This window comes from Nipponia nippon, unplaced genomic scaffold (genome assembly GCF_047370975.1).
Source record: "Nipponia nippon isolate SJK-2023a ecotype South Korea unplaced genomic scaffold, ASM4737097v1 scaffold_9, whole genome shotgun sequence".
NCBI lineage: Eukaryota > Metazoa > Chordata > Aves > Pelecaniformes > Threskiornithidae > Nipponia > Nipponia nippon.
Window position 1 is genome coordinate 39,622,992 of NW_028262413.1, and position 14,973 is coordinate 39,637,964.

Consider the following 14,973-nt stretch of genomic DNA (forward strand, 5'->3'; position numbering starts at 1 on the left):
ATTCAATAAACCGGGTCAAGATCTGCAGGGACTACACCCAGCGCGGCCCCCGACGGCAGCAGGCCGGGGCTGGGCGGGAGCCTCCCGCAACGGCCCGTGGCGGGGGGACACCGCGGAGGAGGAGGAGGAGGGTGCCCGCACCCCCCGGCTCGCTCCCGGGGCTCGGGAGCCGCACAACCTCCCCCCCGCCCGGAGCAGCCGCCCAGGGGCCGAGAGGGCGGTTGCTGCCCCCCCATCCCTTGTCCCTGCCCCCGGTGCCGCCCTGCCGCTGCCCTTCTCCCCTGCCAGCTCCTCCTCCTCCCCGGCCCGAGCCGCCGCTGCCCCCGCCCCTTAAGGCAGCCGGGGCCGCCTTCCCGCGGCGAGGTTCGGGAGAAGATGGCGGCGGCCGGCGGCTGGGCCCTGCTGGGCCTGGCGCTGTGGCTGTGCGCGGCAGCAGGGGCCGGCGAGCCGGAGGGGAAGCGCCGGGCGGGGCCGGCCAAGAAGAAGGACATTCGGGACTACAACGACGCGGACATGGCGCGGCTGCTGGAGCAGTGGGAGGTGCGGGGAGGGGCCGGGGACCCGCGGCGGGGCTGCGCGTCCCAGAGCCCGCAGAAGGGACGCCGCGGCTGCCGCCGGCGCGGGGGGCCGCACGGCTCGGGGCGGCCCTGCCGGCTGCTGAGCGGCCGCTCTGCCCGGCCCTGCGGCGCCTCCGCCGGGGGAAGGCGGGAGGTTTGGCGCCCGCAGCCCGGCCGTCGTTCCCCCGGGCCTGGCCGGGGCCTGGCCTGGCGCGGGCGGGAGGGATCTCGGGGGCCCGGTGGCGCTAGGGCGGTTGGGCCGGTTCCCTTCCTCTGAGGCTCTGGGTTCGGGGCGGGAGGTTACAAAATGGGGGCGAGGGGGCACAGAGTGGGCTGCTGGGGGAGCTGCCCTCACCCCCGGTGCCCCCAGCCTGCCCTGCTGCCCCCTTCCCTCCTCCCAGCGCCCGACCCCAAACACACGCTGTCGATGCATGCCAGCAGCCTGGTTTGGCTTAAATGTCTGCTGTTTTGGGGTATTAAGGGATATACGTTTTGTGATCAAAGGATGGATAGCAGGAGAAATAATCATTTCACGTTTACAGACTAGATATGTAGTTGTTTTTTTGGTTTGGTGTTTCCTTCCTTGCCATTCCTCCTGGTAACAACTTCATCTAATTCCAGCTCTCTCTTGTCTCTTGTCCGTCAGCCCGCTGCCTTAACTTTCTTTGACCGGTCCCCATCACTATTTTCCCCATGTGGTTGTTATGCCACTCTTTGGTTCTTTCCACTATTTGTCTCTTCCATCATCTTCTGGTAAATGCCAGAGCACTCATCGGTGTCCTTTGTTCTTTCCCATGAGGCTGTTCCCCAGAATGTTTTGCACAAAAACTGGAGGAAATAATAGAGTGAAAACATCCGTCTCCTGTAGCGCCAGTTACAGCTGTAAGTCAGGGTGCAGAAGGAGGTTTGGTACGTGTAATATAGATGAAGTAACTTCTGTGAGAAGTAAGGATGTCTGCCTTGGACCTGGCTGGCAGGTTATGGACTTGTTCATCCCGTGGACTGTTACTGTGTCTTTCCCTTTAGGAAGGGAGAGTCTTAGAAAACCAGGTTAAAACTTTAAATAAAGTTATGTAAAAAGCTCGGAGTTCACCTTTCTCTTAGTGGTATCAGCCAAGGACCAGGTAGTCCCAGCTGCTAAAAAATCAAGGCTTAAATGATAATATTGGCCAACTTCAACCAAATTTGGCATTGTAGGAAAAATCTTAAAGGATGACCATGTCCGAGTTTGTGAATTAGATGCCTGGATGAAAGGGAGACTCAAGTTAACGCTGTCGTGACTCTTTGGCTGTATGTTGTGTTCCAGCCACATGGCAGGCAGGGTCAGGATGCTGCTTGGGGTTTTTCCTCTTTCGCTGGAGCAGGTCCCTGATCCAGTTCACCATGTGCTGCACAAACGCTTGTGGCCGTGTTGCGTGCAGATGTGGTTGCGCAGCTGGGGAGTTGGCTGCTCGGGCTGGCGTTGCCGCTGAGGAGACGCACACACAGCCAGAGCCCTGGAAGAAAAAAGTTACTGAAGCAGGGGCTCAACAATTAACAGTTGTTTGCTCTTCGGGATGGTCGGCTGTATGGCATTTTGCCTGATGGTAGTTAGGACCCATAAAGAACATGAAAGACTTGAGGGGGTGGTGGCTGGAGGATAGAGGAGAAGAAGGGGCATGAGTGGACTTGATGGGGTGGGATGAGAAACAAAGGGGCCATTATGAATTTGGATAAGAGCAAGAATTATGCTCGGGAGTGAGGGGCACAGGGCACAGATCTGCACAGAATCCAGTGTCGTTACTTTCAACTGAGTGAGATGACTCCTAATATTTTTTATTTCCCTGGCAATTAGTCTAAAAGCATTGGAGGATGGTGGCTATAACATCCTTGGGTTCAGCCTTCCCAGGGTGAGCAGCCATCGCTCTCTTTGGGCTCTTGTGCTGCCCTTTGCACCGTGCTGGTGCAACCACGTGCGTGGCTGCCTGGTGAACTGGGAGAGCGATCGAGTGGAAAATGAGCATGGGGAAGGGGGAAAAGAGATAGAGGTTGCTTCAGCAGCTCTGTTGCACAACGAGAGCTTGGAAGAAGCCACCTAGAGATTTTCCTCATGGAAAGGGACTCTCCAGTAGCCTTGGGTCCAGAGGAGCTGGAAACAGAACTGAGACTCTTGTCCGGACGTCTTTCTGTTACTGAAATGTCATATTCTTTAAATAGTTCATTATTGTTACAAGCTCAGGGTTTCTCAGGCTTGACTCTGAGCTAAGATTATTGAATAGACTAAGGAATTGGTTGACATATGTTGTTAATATTTTTAAAAATAAAAATCCAGGGCATTGATGAGAAACGCATGAGAATGGGAGCTGAGGGGAGGAGAAGGAGGAGGAATATATAGTTATTACTGTGTCTATGTAATGCTTTCCCTCTGAAGCCTCATGTTACTGTTTAAATGAATGAATCTGCTAGACATTTCAAAGCAAAAGCTTACACTTTTCTTCCAGTCTTCTACTTTGTAGATAGCTTTATAAATACAAACCTGCATGAGAGTTTGTACAGGATCAAGAAGAGAAGTGTCGTGTAGGGGAGCTTTTGACTGGTTCTTGTAATATTTCTATTTAAACTGTAACAATACAGCTTTATGAACATCTACTTGAATAGTTAAGGGAAAAATAAGTAATATATGTTATTAGATTGTGTTGTTGCTAAATCCAAAGTCAATTTCTGTATCGTGTAAGGTGTATTTGGGAACATTTGTTCCTGCCTTTCTCTTTCAAAACTGTGAAATAAGTTGGTTTTGCACTAGCCAAACTGGCCTAAAATTAGAATTCATTTGCTTTTACTTCTGGAGAATCGTTTTCATTGAATCATGTAAGGTTGTGTATTTTCACAGTACTTTACCAATATGAGCATTTTCCAGCTTCCTCTAAAATAGCTATTGTTCCCGCTTAGTGAGGGCAGCGGGACTTTCCTGGGGCTCTCCTTTGCTCCCAGTTCACTTAATGTGGAATTTTCAAAGGCATGTGAACTACTTGAAAGCATGCTTCAGACTTGCAAAATTGAAACAGATACGTAATTAGCAAGGAAAGAAAGGATGAAATCTAAGGCTTCTACAACTTCTATTCTGCGGTAACTAAATTTTAAACACCCTTGCCAGAAAGAGAGCAAGTTCCATGTAATGGAGATGTGAAAAGAAGGTCACTCGTATGAAACCTTAGCCTTTAAAGGGTATGGGATGTTCCCTGTAGTGGGATGTTGCAAGAGGATGTTGTTGAGTTTGTGTATCTGCATGTGCGGAGATGAGAAGGTACTCCATACTTAGATTTAAAAATCAAGCTTGGCTCCTGAATATCTTAGATATTACTTCAGTTCATGTTCCTAGTGGAGTGATGCATATTTTTGCTAAATGTTTGAAGTCAAAACACCACCTAAAATATCTGCCTTAATTCCTGCTGATTTACTAGTGCTTGGGTGAATGGCAGTATAAGACTTCTGTGTTTTTCTGGCCTTTTTTTTTTCTTTTTAATTCTGTGATACAAATACTGTTTAAGAAATCAAGTTCTAGCTCAATGTAAGTTGTCACTGTATTCACTCCTCTCTCTGTCGGGAGCTGTTTTAAGGGCAGCAGTTTGAATTCTGCCTTTCCAAATATTTAAATGCCTGTCGACCTCAGCAGAGGCATCAAGAGTGTTCTTTCTGTTTTCTAACAGTGATTTACTCTTGGTGATTATGTTGTCAGAATGTGAGCTGCTCTTCATCTGTGCATTAGAAAAGTCATGAAAACCTTAAGAAAAGTTTTCTTGTGGCATGAGCATTGAAATTCTGAATTCTTGCCTTTTTTTTTTAATTTAAAGACACAAAGCAAGGAAAATTAAATTCTCAAGTGATCGCATGATTCCTAAAAGTGAGTTTTGACCTCTAAAAGCAATATGCAGATGGACGACTTTTTTTATTTATGTGTGTATGAGGCTTTTTAGTGCAACTTTCTCAGTCCATCTTGTATACTTAATCAATTTCTGTGGAACTGTGAAGAAAAAAAGTGTTACTTTATGAAGTGCCTAGATGGAGTTGTATTCAATTAGCCTTGTGGCTGAAATATTTCTTAGTACACGGTAAAACGAGATTCTACCTGTTGGTATCAACATGTGCATCATTTTGAGGGCAGGGTTATAAACGGGAAGAGCACTTTTGGTGAAGTATCTTGAGATGAAACTCACTGTTTCTTTTGATTTGAGAATGGGAAGTTTCAAAAAAGAACAGCTTTGTGGAACAGTTGAGTTCAAAGCCTCCTTTTCCTTTTTGAAAACAGAAGGATGATGACATTGAAGAGGGGGATCTTCCTGAACACAAGAGGCCTCCAGCGCCAATAGATTTCTCGAAAATTGATCCAGGCAAGCCTGAAAGCATCCTGAAGCTGACGAAAAAGGGGAAGACTTTGATGATGTTTGTCACGGTGTCGGGGAATCCCACAGAAAAGGAGACGGAAGAGATTACTAGCTTGTGGCAGGGCAGTCTCTTCAATGCAAACTATGATGTGCAAAGGTAAGCTGTTGTACCCAAGGATAAAATTCTTGCTTTTACAGAACCCTTGTTTCTTTCTTCCTGAAAATCTTTTCAACTGTTCATCCTGTGCCCTTCCCCGCCTCTGTGGTCAGTCACTGTTCCTTTGTTTCTGTATCAGTTTATATACCAATTCGTTTTATGTCATGCTACAAAAATTCTGGTGTGGTGCACAACACAGGTTTTTAACACTTATGCATGATGTATGTATAGCCTAGTTTCTTTCTGTCTCGTTACGTTCCAGCTATTTATCAGTTTTAGCTGCAGTAGTTTGCCTTTATGTGCTTGATGGAAAACATCACACTTGGAAGACATGTCACCACAAAAGGCTTTTTGTTCCCCTGACTGAAAAATGTGATTTTTCTCTCAGAGAGGGAGGATCATTGTGAAACAGAGGAATGTTGCGCTCTTGAATTGAGGCTGAGAAGGGTTGCAGTAAGTGTATAAAGCAAATTTAATGTCCATTAGTGGCTTTTACATAGTGCCAAATTAGTTCTTAAGTTTTCTCCATATTCTTACTCCTCCTTGGTTATTTGTAAACTTAATAGAGTTTATTATTAAGTGTGCTAGAAAATTGTTCTCTTGTCCCCATCCCCAGGCAACATCAACAATACTAGGTTCTTGCTCTTAAATGTATGCCTCTGTTGTGGAGGTGCTCTGAATTAAGCAAAACGTTGTAGCGCTTGAAGGGCATGAAGCTAACTTATATCTTTCCTCTAGGTTTATTGTTGGCTCAAATCGTGCCATCTTTATGCTACGTGATGGCGGTTATGCCTGGGAGATCAAAGACTTTCTGATAAATCAAGAAAGGTGTGCGGATGTTACTCTGGAAGGTCAGGTTTATCCTGGCAAAGGAGCAGAAGAAAGTGAGAAAGTGAAAAACAAAACAAAACCTGAAAAAACAAAGAAGAAAAAGGACGGAGACAAGAAATCTAATAGCATCAAAGAGGACAACCGAGCAACCAAACAGAGAGAGGATCTATGACGGCCGCGTTAACCAGACTGAATACTGCTCTGCTGTTCCTTGAAGGGAAACTAAATTTCCATACAATTCCTGGCTTTATGGGGGGGGGGAAAGGAAGGAAGCAGAGATTACTGAGGTTAAAAGACTTGTATGTTGAAATTCACCAGTTTACTTATTAATGTTGGCTATTTGTTTAGTTACAGGAAAGGTAATGTTTAATACCAGCAATTGACTACTTTAGTTCGTAATTTTTTATGCTTTTGTTGTTGTTTAAAATTAACATACAAATCTGTGTGTCTAACATCACAAGCTTAATTTAAGTGGAAAAGAAGAAATATAATCTCAGAATACACTGATGTTCATCTGTAGTAGCTGTGTCCATCTTGGGTATGCAAGCTGGTCGTTGATTCACAGCTGCTGTTAGGTAGCAGCGTACAGTGCTAAAAGATTCTCTTGGAAGCCAGTTTGCTAGGCTCGGTTGGCAAAACTTCCTAAAATTGCAAAGAATAGTGTTACAGTGGCCAAAGATGCCTGAAATTACAGCGTTTAGGACATGTCTGGTTAGACTGCCTGTTTCTTTAAAATAAGCAAAACCCCTTCTGTCTGTCCCCAGAAATCCACAGAAGTGCTTAGAAGCAGGGTAGAAGCTAGGCAGATACTTGGCTAATGCACTCCAGATCAGTGCAGAAAGGAGATTCTGTACCCATCAGAAGTGATGCTGGGACGCTAACAGAATCACAGTACCCACGTGAGCGGTGTCGGGGTGAAAGGGAAAGTCGGATTCATGCCATTCCGGTTGCTACTGCTGCCAAAGAACTGTGCCTGTGGAAGCAAACGTTATGTATGCCCCATTGTCTAGACAGTGAGCTAGAAGAAATAGCTTCAACTCTGAAATTAACTTGTTTTACTGGTTTAAAAGTTTGTTTAAATCTTTGAAAAAGCACTAGTTACAGTACAGAGTTCAACTTTGCGTTAGACATATTGCTTACTGATGTTTAGTAACCAGATTGTATTTTTTTTTTGGGGTACAGATTCCCGACTGACATGGTTGATTGTAAATGAACATTTGCTTTAAATACTATGAAGCTTGATGTATGGGAGCAAATTTGATTTCTCCTTGAAAGACTTTGTATAATTAGGAAGGTTTTATTATTCAGATTGTATTCAGTCAAATGCATCGCTTAGAATTGTTTCCCTTCTGCCTTACTATGTGTTAATGACTAAATGCACCTAGTATGTATGGTCCACATCATTTTCCAGAGGATGAGCACAGTTATTAACTGTCTTCATTCGATACTACTAAGATGTTACTTTGACTCTTTATTTAAGGTGCTAAAATCCAAGTGTTTTGGATAACAGGTCCTAATTGAACCATAATGGTTGATCTTGTGGAATACTTCAGTATCAAAAGTGGGAAACTGTGACTTACTGAGTGCTTGTTCTAAAATAAACGGTATCACTAAACTTACTGTTCCACTGAGTAGTAAAACCTTTTAAATAAATAGGTATTCAGTTAGGTATTCAGGAGACAGACTAACTCGTCTTTGGTTTCTGTACATAAGGACTAAATGATGTTGATGAAAGTTCCAGGTGATCAGTTTTATTTAATTTTAATTATATTTGTATGAATTGGGGGTTAAAGAAACCTCTGGCCACGCTTCATTAAGCGGGCCTGTCTGTCTGAGTGGAAAAATGAAAATCATGTATTTCTTCAGATTTAACTGTATTACTTTCATATTCTACTATTAATCCAAATGTGTAGCAGAGTTGAGAAGAGTCTCTGTAGATATTTGGATATCGCATTGCATTGAGGAGAGATGTACAGTCCATTTCTTTTTTCCTAACTAATTTATCATTTTGTCAAGTGTTCTGGGTTTACACCTCCCTTTTTTTTAAAGAATATTGCTTCTCATCTCAAGAGACAAACAGAGGTCAGATGAAACTATAAATATGAAATATTAATGAGTTGTTTCTTTTTACAACTTAAATCTGTGGTGTAGAAATGCCAGTTCAGATTATGATCAGAAATGTGTGGAAATGCGGTTTCTGTAGTTTTCCTTATGTTATGAAACGTAAACATGATTTCTTTTTTGATGAGACTGGGTTCGTCTGAGCTCAATAATTAAGCAATGCAAAACAGTATACAAATAATACAAAAGCAAATTAGCCAAGGAGGAGAAACAATTACCACACTACAGCTATAGCCCAACTTTTGAGAACAGATACTTTAGTTATTTATAAATCTACATTTACAGTAGGCCGGGTCTGTTCCCTGTATAGTTAAAAGGAGGGGGCAGCTTTGTTGAAATTCAGCCAGCCGATTGACTGGGGTTTTTGTTTGGTTGGTTTGAGTCATTAAGTTGCCTATGCCAAATGCAGGCATGTTTTGTGCCACATAGCTTATTTAAATTTTAAAGTGTTTGGGTTTTTTTTTTTTGGTTTTTTTTTTTTAGGTTTTTAATAGGAGTAATGACTTGAGGGTTGCTTTTTGATATAAAATACAAAATACTGCCTTTTTTGTCTTCCATTTTTCTTCTCCCTTTTTCATGCTTTGCACTCAACAAATAATTAAATATGCTGGTAAGTATAATGTGGCAGTCTGGAAGGAACTTCACCAGCCAGTCTTTTTCTGGTCTCGCAGTTCATAACTCTACTCCAAAACAACTTACGTTCCCATTTAAAGCTCCTAAGTCCTTGAGGGGCCAGCGCTTGTCCTGGTGCAGTGTTACCTAAGCACATGTTATTTTGTAATGATTCGAGAGGACTGAACACAATATCACTTCATATATAAATAAATATCTTCAAAAAGTTACTTAAGGTCATTAATGTTCTACAAGTACCCCAGCAGCTGTTGAACTCCACTTTATAGGTGGTGTACGTTTAAGACTTATCAGACTTCCAATAACAGCTTTTTGGCTCTACATACAGGCAATTCAGGTACAGCTTTTAAAACTAATTTCAACAACTAGGGTGGTGATGATATCTCTTATTATTTCCTTATTTTTTCAGTACTACACAGAGGTATGTGGAAAATCATCTGCTTTCATGACAGCTAAAAAGTCTGCTGCCTTTCTCCACTCAGCTTAGTGTTTTTTCTCTGTTCTAGTGCCAGAACGAAGCTTTCTAAGGTATCGTTATATTTTTAACGCAGCTGTCCTTCTCAAACAAAACAGTTTGCCAATGGTACTACACAAGATGTGGTTGCACTTTGCGAAAAATTTCCAATGGACAATCAACTTTTTATGTAATAAAATACTGGAACAAATATCTTGGGTTGTTTTGTGGTTTGGTTTTTGTTTTGTTTTGTTTTGTTTTAAATAATCCTGAAGTATACTGTGTGCCTTATCCATTTTACTGAAGAAAAAAAACATTCGGTTGAAATTCCTACCTAGAGGAGTACAAGTGCATCCCCTGCTTTTGAGGGGACTTCATCAAGCAAGGGAGTAGGAAAGCTGACGGTGAAATTGCTAGGACCAGGGCCCAGAAGACCCAAGAGAAGTACCATGGGCAGTAAATGAATGAATGCTGGCAGCTGAATTTATAAAAAAAAAAGTCCTCATTAACTACTAAATCTTACTAATTAGCAGATGCAAGCAGTGTCCATATTCATTTAAAAAAGACAAGAATTGCAGGTGCCGTCATGATTACGTTGCTAAGATGTATGCGTGATGGTGCAATAAAGTTTCCTGTAACGCCACGCCTGTTACCAGTCCTCTCTATCTGCTGCGCCGTCGTTCTCTGCGTACGCATCGTTTGCTAGCAGGGAAGTTCGTGGTTCCCATTTCTTCTGCAGCTTCTCTTAGTTTGTCTTTAGCTTTGTTGCTGCACTTAGTCCTGGGTGAATTACCCGGTTTTTAAATTCTATCTTTAAGTCTGTTATGACACACTTAGAAACTACAACAGGATTTCCGATCTTTACTTAAGCAGTCAAAGCATTTCTCTTCTCTTAACAGTCAGGTCAGCCTTGACTTCAAAAAGACTACGTTCACGTCACTGTTTCTGTTTCAATTTTCTCGTGAAAAGGAAATTGTAAATTAAAACACCGTTTTGTTAAGATACAGAACAGCCTACTTTTGTCTGATTTTTGGCCGCTGTTCTTGTGGGGTTTGTAGTAAGGCTTGGACATTATTTCCAGTCTTTATCTGTGGCTCATTTCCTTTCCTATTCAAGGAGTACCAGTGTGTGCCTTTTCCAGAGGGTTTTGGGTTTTTTTAATTGCACTGGACATTTATAGAAATTCAGAGTCCACACCTGAATAATGGGGATGCCCTTGTTTTTAGAAATGCCTGTTTCCTTGGTACTCTCATGTTTCTCATTCTTAAGATTGCCATCCTACTATGTCTGTTGATACACTTTTATTTGATTATTCGTACTCTGGGATAAAATGAACTATTTTTGCTCATCACTACTTTCTGTCTTTCATACTGTGCCGTTTTAACAGGGACAAAACCCACTGGATTCACGTAATATTAAATTGCCAGAAGGTTAGAGCTGCTTGGATTTATGAAGGAAAAAACACTCCACTTGAATTTTTTGGTGGTAGCGGTTTTTCTCCTCCAGTAGAGAAGTCAGGCAGCGCGAGGGGGATGGACGCACCGCCTCGCTCCGGCGGAGGAGCTCTGGGCAGGGTGGTTTCTGACGAGTACTGGAAAGGCTGATGCAATGCATTACAATCACGCCAGCCTTTGTCCAAAGGCAGCTGGTAAATGCTTTGTTACTTTCCTGTGTGATGCTACAGTATTTCCACTGTTGATACTGGTGTCAGCTGGGGATCAATTATCAGTGGCATTGTATCAATGGATTCTGTAATACCAAAAGCAGATCTGTTAACTATCACTTAACTTAACAGTAATAATTGTAATAAAGTATTTTTTAAAAAAATTGGGGATTTTTTTTATTATTATTACACAGACATTGTTATTTTGGGAGGGAGAAATGGGTCAGCTAAAGGAGCTTCAGCCTCTTCCCCATCTTGCTGGCAAAGGCCAGCAAATACGTGTTCCCACAGCACGCGATCTTGCTACGCAGCCTCTGTTAAGACGAGGATGGTGATAACGTGATAACAGCAGTGTCTTCCCATCTTGTGAAGAGCTATAACTCATCCCGTTAGGATGCCTTCGGACACTGCTGCTCCGAAACAGCAGCACGGAGGTGACCTGTGTCAGGGTTCCTAATGTTCAGGGGACTCAGTGCCTGCCGAGGCTGCAATAAGAGTCCTGCTGGCAACTGGACATGGAATGAAATGGGGAAAGAGTTTCGATAATTCTCAGAAACAGGAACTTTTTTCTTTCTTATTCCAGAATTATTGTGCCTCTGCTCTGTTGGAGTTGGACGGACTTGGCAGTGATAGGTTAATGGTTGGACTCGATGATCTTAAGGGTCTTTTCCAACCTTAACAATTCTATGATTCTATGATTCTAATTTTTACAGAACAGGGACTAAAATGCTCTAATCCATGAGGTTTATAACCAAAATGTTTTTTTTAAATTTATTTTTGGCTTACAGATTCTTTTGTAATTTAGTGGTACTTCCAAAAAAACTGTGAGCCTGTCTCTACTGCCTAGAACAACTACTGCTTTTAAAGATTATTTTCAGTAGGGTCTACAATGGGCTGGATTTCTGTGTTGGTGAAAGGCCAGCTAAGTCTGCAGAAACCACTGACCAGAGCACTGAGCGCTCATGAAATCATTAATATTTGAATCAGTGCAGGTGCCTTCGTTGATGGCAGTGTTACTTGTCGCCAGGCCTCCGTGTGCTTTGGAAAGAGGTGAACAGCAAGGACCCGGCATTTGCTTGCAAGGCGCAAGGCCATTAGCAATGAGACGTAGCTGTGTAGTGAACAGCACCACGAAGTAACCTGGATCTTGCTGTAACTTCAGTAAATTCTTCTTTGTATTAAGAAAGGCTGAGGTATATATGAATAACTGTATCGCAAGGTTGGATTGAAAAAAAAATCGTGGTTGAGCACTTGCTGAGTCAATAAACAAATAAATAAAATAAAGGTTTAATATGTGTATTCATGTGATCAATGCTTATTATATCCCAGACCCATAGCTGCAATCCATCCTATATGGCTTGGTTTTTAACGTGTCCTCAGTGCAGTTTTATTTCATTCAATTCCTTTTGCAAAAAATAAGTCAGTTTTCATCCCCTCATCTAAAATGAAATCTCACGAGTATCCAAAATAGTGCATACTTTAAATTACACAAGACTTTTGTATGAATATTTTGTTATTCATCCTGCCAACTGTATCGACAGCCATACCCTACGACTTCTCAACTCTTGATAGTCAGCTGTTGTCTTTCTGGTGCTGTAGAACTTGTTAATGGCTGTGTGAACTTTAGATAATTGCAGTTATAATAGGATGGAGTTGCCAGGGAGCTTAATGGAAGTGTAGACATGTAAGTGTTTTGGCAGTTGAGCAGAAGATTTTGAAAAAACTAACTTTCATTTTATCTATAAGCCTTTAATGTGGGAGCTGGGTATTTTGCTGTGAATCTAATGAGCTGTGTAACCTAACCCAGGGAAAGGCCACTTTCCATCCCAGCTCCACTCCTTCCCACCCCCTGCTCCCACAAAGCATCACCATTTAAGCCACATCATTGCTCAGTTCTCAGGTAACCCTAGTAAGGCCTGAGATATATTTAAGCCACGTTATTATTTCCATCAGTAGTGATAAACCAAGGCAGTCTCACTTCCCGGGATGAGAAAATCAACTTTAGATTTGTATCAGGAAGACGATGCTCAAGAAATACCCAAATGACATAGTGGTACCAGTTGAATACTGGAGGTGGAATACAGAAAAGCAGAAACAAAAGTCCAATCAGCTGCATTAATTTCCTAAGGTGTTGCTACCAACAGACAGACCCTTGGGTTTTAGGTGAGGCACCTGCGCTTTAAGAAATGTTATCCTGTGCTACTCATTCAACATTAACACGCTAGAGGATGAGATGAGGTTACGGTTGTGCTGGGAATTTCGTCACGATCTCACATTACACCCGTTGCCAAAGGAGGAAAGATTCTTATTTGTAAGGGGCTTTCTCCGGAACAATTTCCTCTTGAGCCCTGTCACGGGTTCCTTATCGCAGGCCCCGTACCGTGTCCCGGTACCGCTCCTGACTGCTGAGGTACTCCAGCTGAGACAAACCCAGAAATCACAAATTATCCTATTTCCAAAGCGATGGAGCTCTCCCTTGGGTTTTGTTTTTAAAGTGAGCGTACATGCTGGATTCAGCTCCAGGGCTAAGGGATCACCGCAGGGAGGAGCTTCCGAAGGTGTGTTCTGTGAAGAAGACATGCAAGAGGAAGGAAGGGTGTAGCTGCAGTGGTGGTTTTTACACATCCCTCCCCCCTCCTTTGGTCAGAAAGAAGGTGGGGTGACAAAACAGCCTCTGAGCCAGCTGCTGGAATGGCCCTTTGGAGCTGAAAAAGCCTGGACACATCACAGCGGCTTCAGCTTCTGGTGGAGGTGATGGACTGGCTGGTCCGAAGATCTGCATAAAAAGCACTTTGTTGGGGGATCGGGACAAACAGTGTTTCCTATTGTCCAGCAGATTTGGGAGAACTGAAGCTCTGTGAAGCAAAGGAGGGAGCATCCCTACATCGTGTAGCTGGGAGCAGAAACTGTGACAGCTCAGTTGCTTGCTGCTCAGAAAGGGACTAAATATGACTGTGACACTCGGCTGGGAATATTGCTGTCATGCTGGGATAAGAAGGCATTTATGTAAGAGCCAAAATCTCTTAAGTTTTTCTTGGTTCATGATTCAACCCATACCCTCTTTTTTCCATTGTCCAAAGCAGCATATAAAAGAAAAGAAACACCAAACCAACCCCCAAACCCAACAAAACCCCTCCCAAACGCTCTCGCTGCGCTTCCCTTTAAAAGGCAGAAGCTTCAGCTAGAAGCGCAAGACTAATTAAAATTTTGCCAGATAATACACCAACTCACATATTTGAAATTAAGTTTTGCCAAGTGTTTGATGTATAAAAAGCTGCAATAAATAGGGCTGAAGCCCTGCTGGCTGGTGGAGTGCTGCAGGCCGCCCGTGCCCCGTCTCCCCAGCCCAGCCGCTCGGCCACCTCGCCCTCGCCCGCAGCATCGCCAGCGGTTGCCGCCGCCACCTTCGGGCGCCGGCACTGCCCCGGCCCCGGGCGCTGGAAGGAAGCCCCAGTGCTGCTGCAGGGCACGGGGGAGACCGGCGCTGTCTGACCAACCCGCCCTTTCCCAGCTTCATGGCTGCAGGGGACCAAACCCACCCTTCCCGCCTGCGCGTGTCGGACCTTGGCGCGGACACCCGCAAGGGCCGAGAGCCTCCCTGCCGCGGGGCCGCCGCCGGCCGCCACACGCCGGCTTGGCTGGCGCGGCCGCTGCGCCCAGCGCGGCCACCAGGGGGCGGGCGCGGACAGGCCACGGCCCAGCCGGCGGCGGGTCACAGCGTGCCGCTGCCTGCGCGGCCTTGCCTTAGGCGGCGCTGCGGGGCGTGAGGCAGTACGTCACGCACAGGTCGGGGCGCAGAAGTGGTCCGAGGGGTGGGGCACCGCCGCTACGAGGAGAGGCTGAAAGAGCGGGGGCTGTTCAGCCTGGAGGAGAGAAGGCTGCGGGGAGACCTTATTGCAGCCTTTCAGTACTTCAAGGGGGCCTGCAAGAAAGATGGGGGCAGTCTCTTTAGCAGGGCCTGTAGCGATAGGACAAGGGGTAATGGTTTTAAACTAAAAGAGGGTAGATTCAAACTAGATAAAAGGAAGAATTTTTTTATGATGAGGGTGGTGAAACACTGGAACGGGGTTGCCCAGAGAGGTGGTGGATGCCTCGTCCTTGGAAACGTTCAAGGCCAGGCTGGATGGGGCTCTGAGCAACCTGATCTGGTTGTAGATGTCCCTGCCCATTGCAGGGGGATGGACTGGATGGCCTTTAAA

The 14,973-nt window shown here is 44.5% G+C and overlaps 1 protein-coding gene across 1 annotated transcript; it reads left to right on the forward strand.

Moving 5' to 3' along the window:
• The first annotated feature begins 318 nt into the window (after positions 1 to 318).
• MESD (mesoderm development LRP chaperone) lies at positions 319 to 6,213 on the forward strand. The gene is made up of 3 exons (XM_087744256.1): positions 319 to 540; positions 4,843 to 5,075; positions 5,814 to 6,213. The coding sequence occupies exons 1-3, from the start codon at positions 376 to 378 to the stop codon at positions 6,076 to 6,078; spliced, it is 663 nt and encodes a 220-aa protein (XP_087600382.1). The 5' UTR covers positions 319 to 375; the 3' UTR covers positions 6,079 to 6,213.
• Positions 6,214 to 14,973: the final 8,760 nt, after the last annotated feature.

Coding starts and splice junctions, on each gene's coding strand:
- MESD (XM_087744256.1), top strand. CDS start 376: ATGGCGGCGGCCGGCGGCTGGGCCCTGCTGGGCCTGGCGCTGTGGCTG. Junction 541..4,842: donor GGCTGCTGGAGCAGTGGGAG/GTGCGGGGAGGG, acceptor TTTTGAAAACAG/AAGGATGATGACATTGAAGA. Junction 5,076..5,813: donor GCAAACTATGATGTGCAAAG/GTAAGCTGTTGT, acceptor TCTTTCCTCTAG/GTTTATTGTTGGCTCAAATC.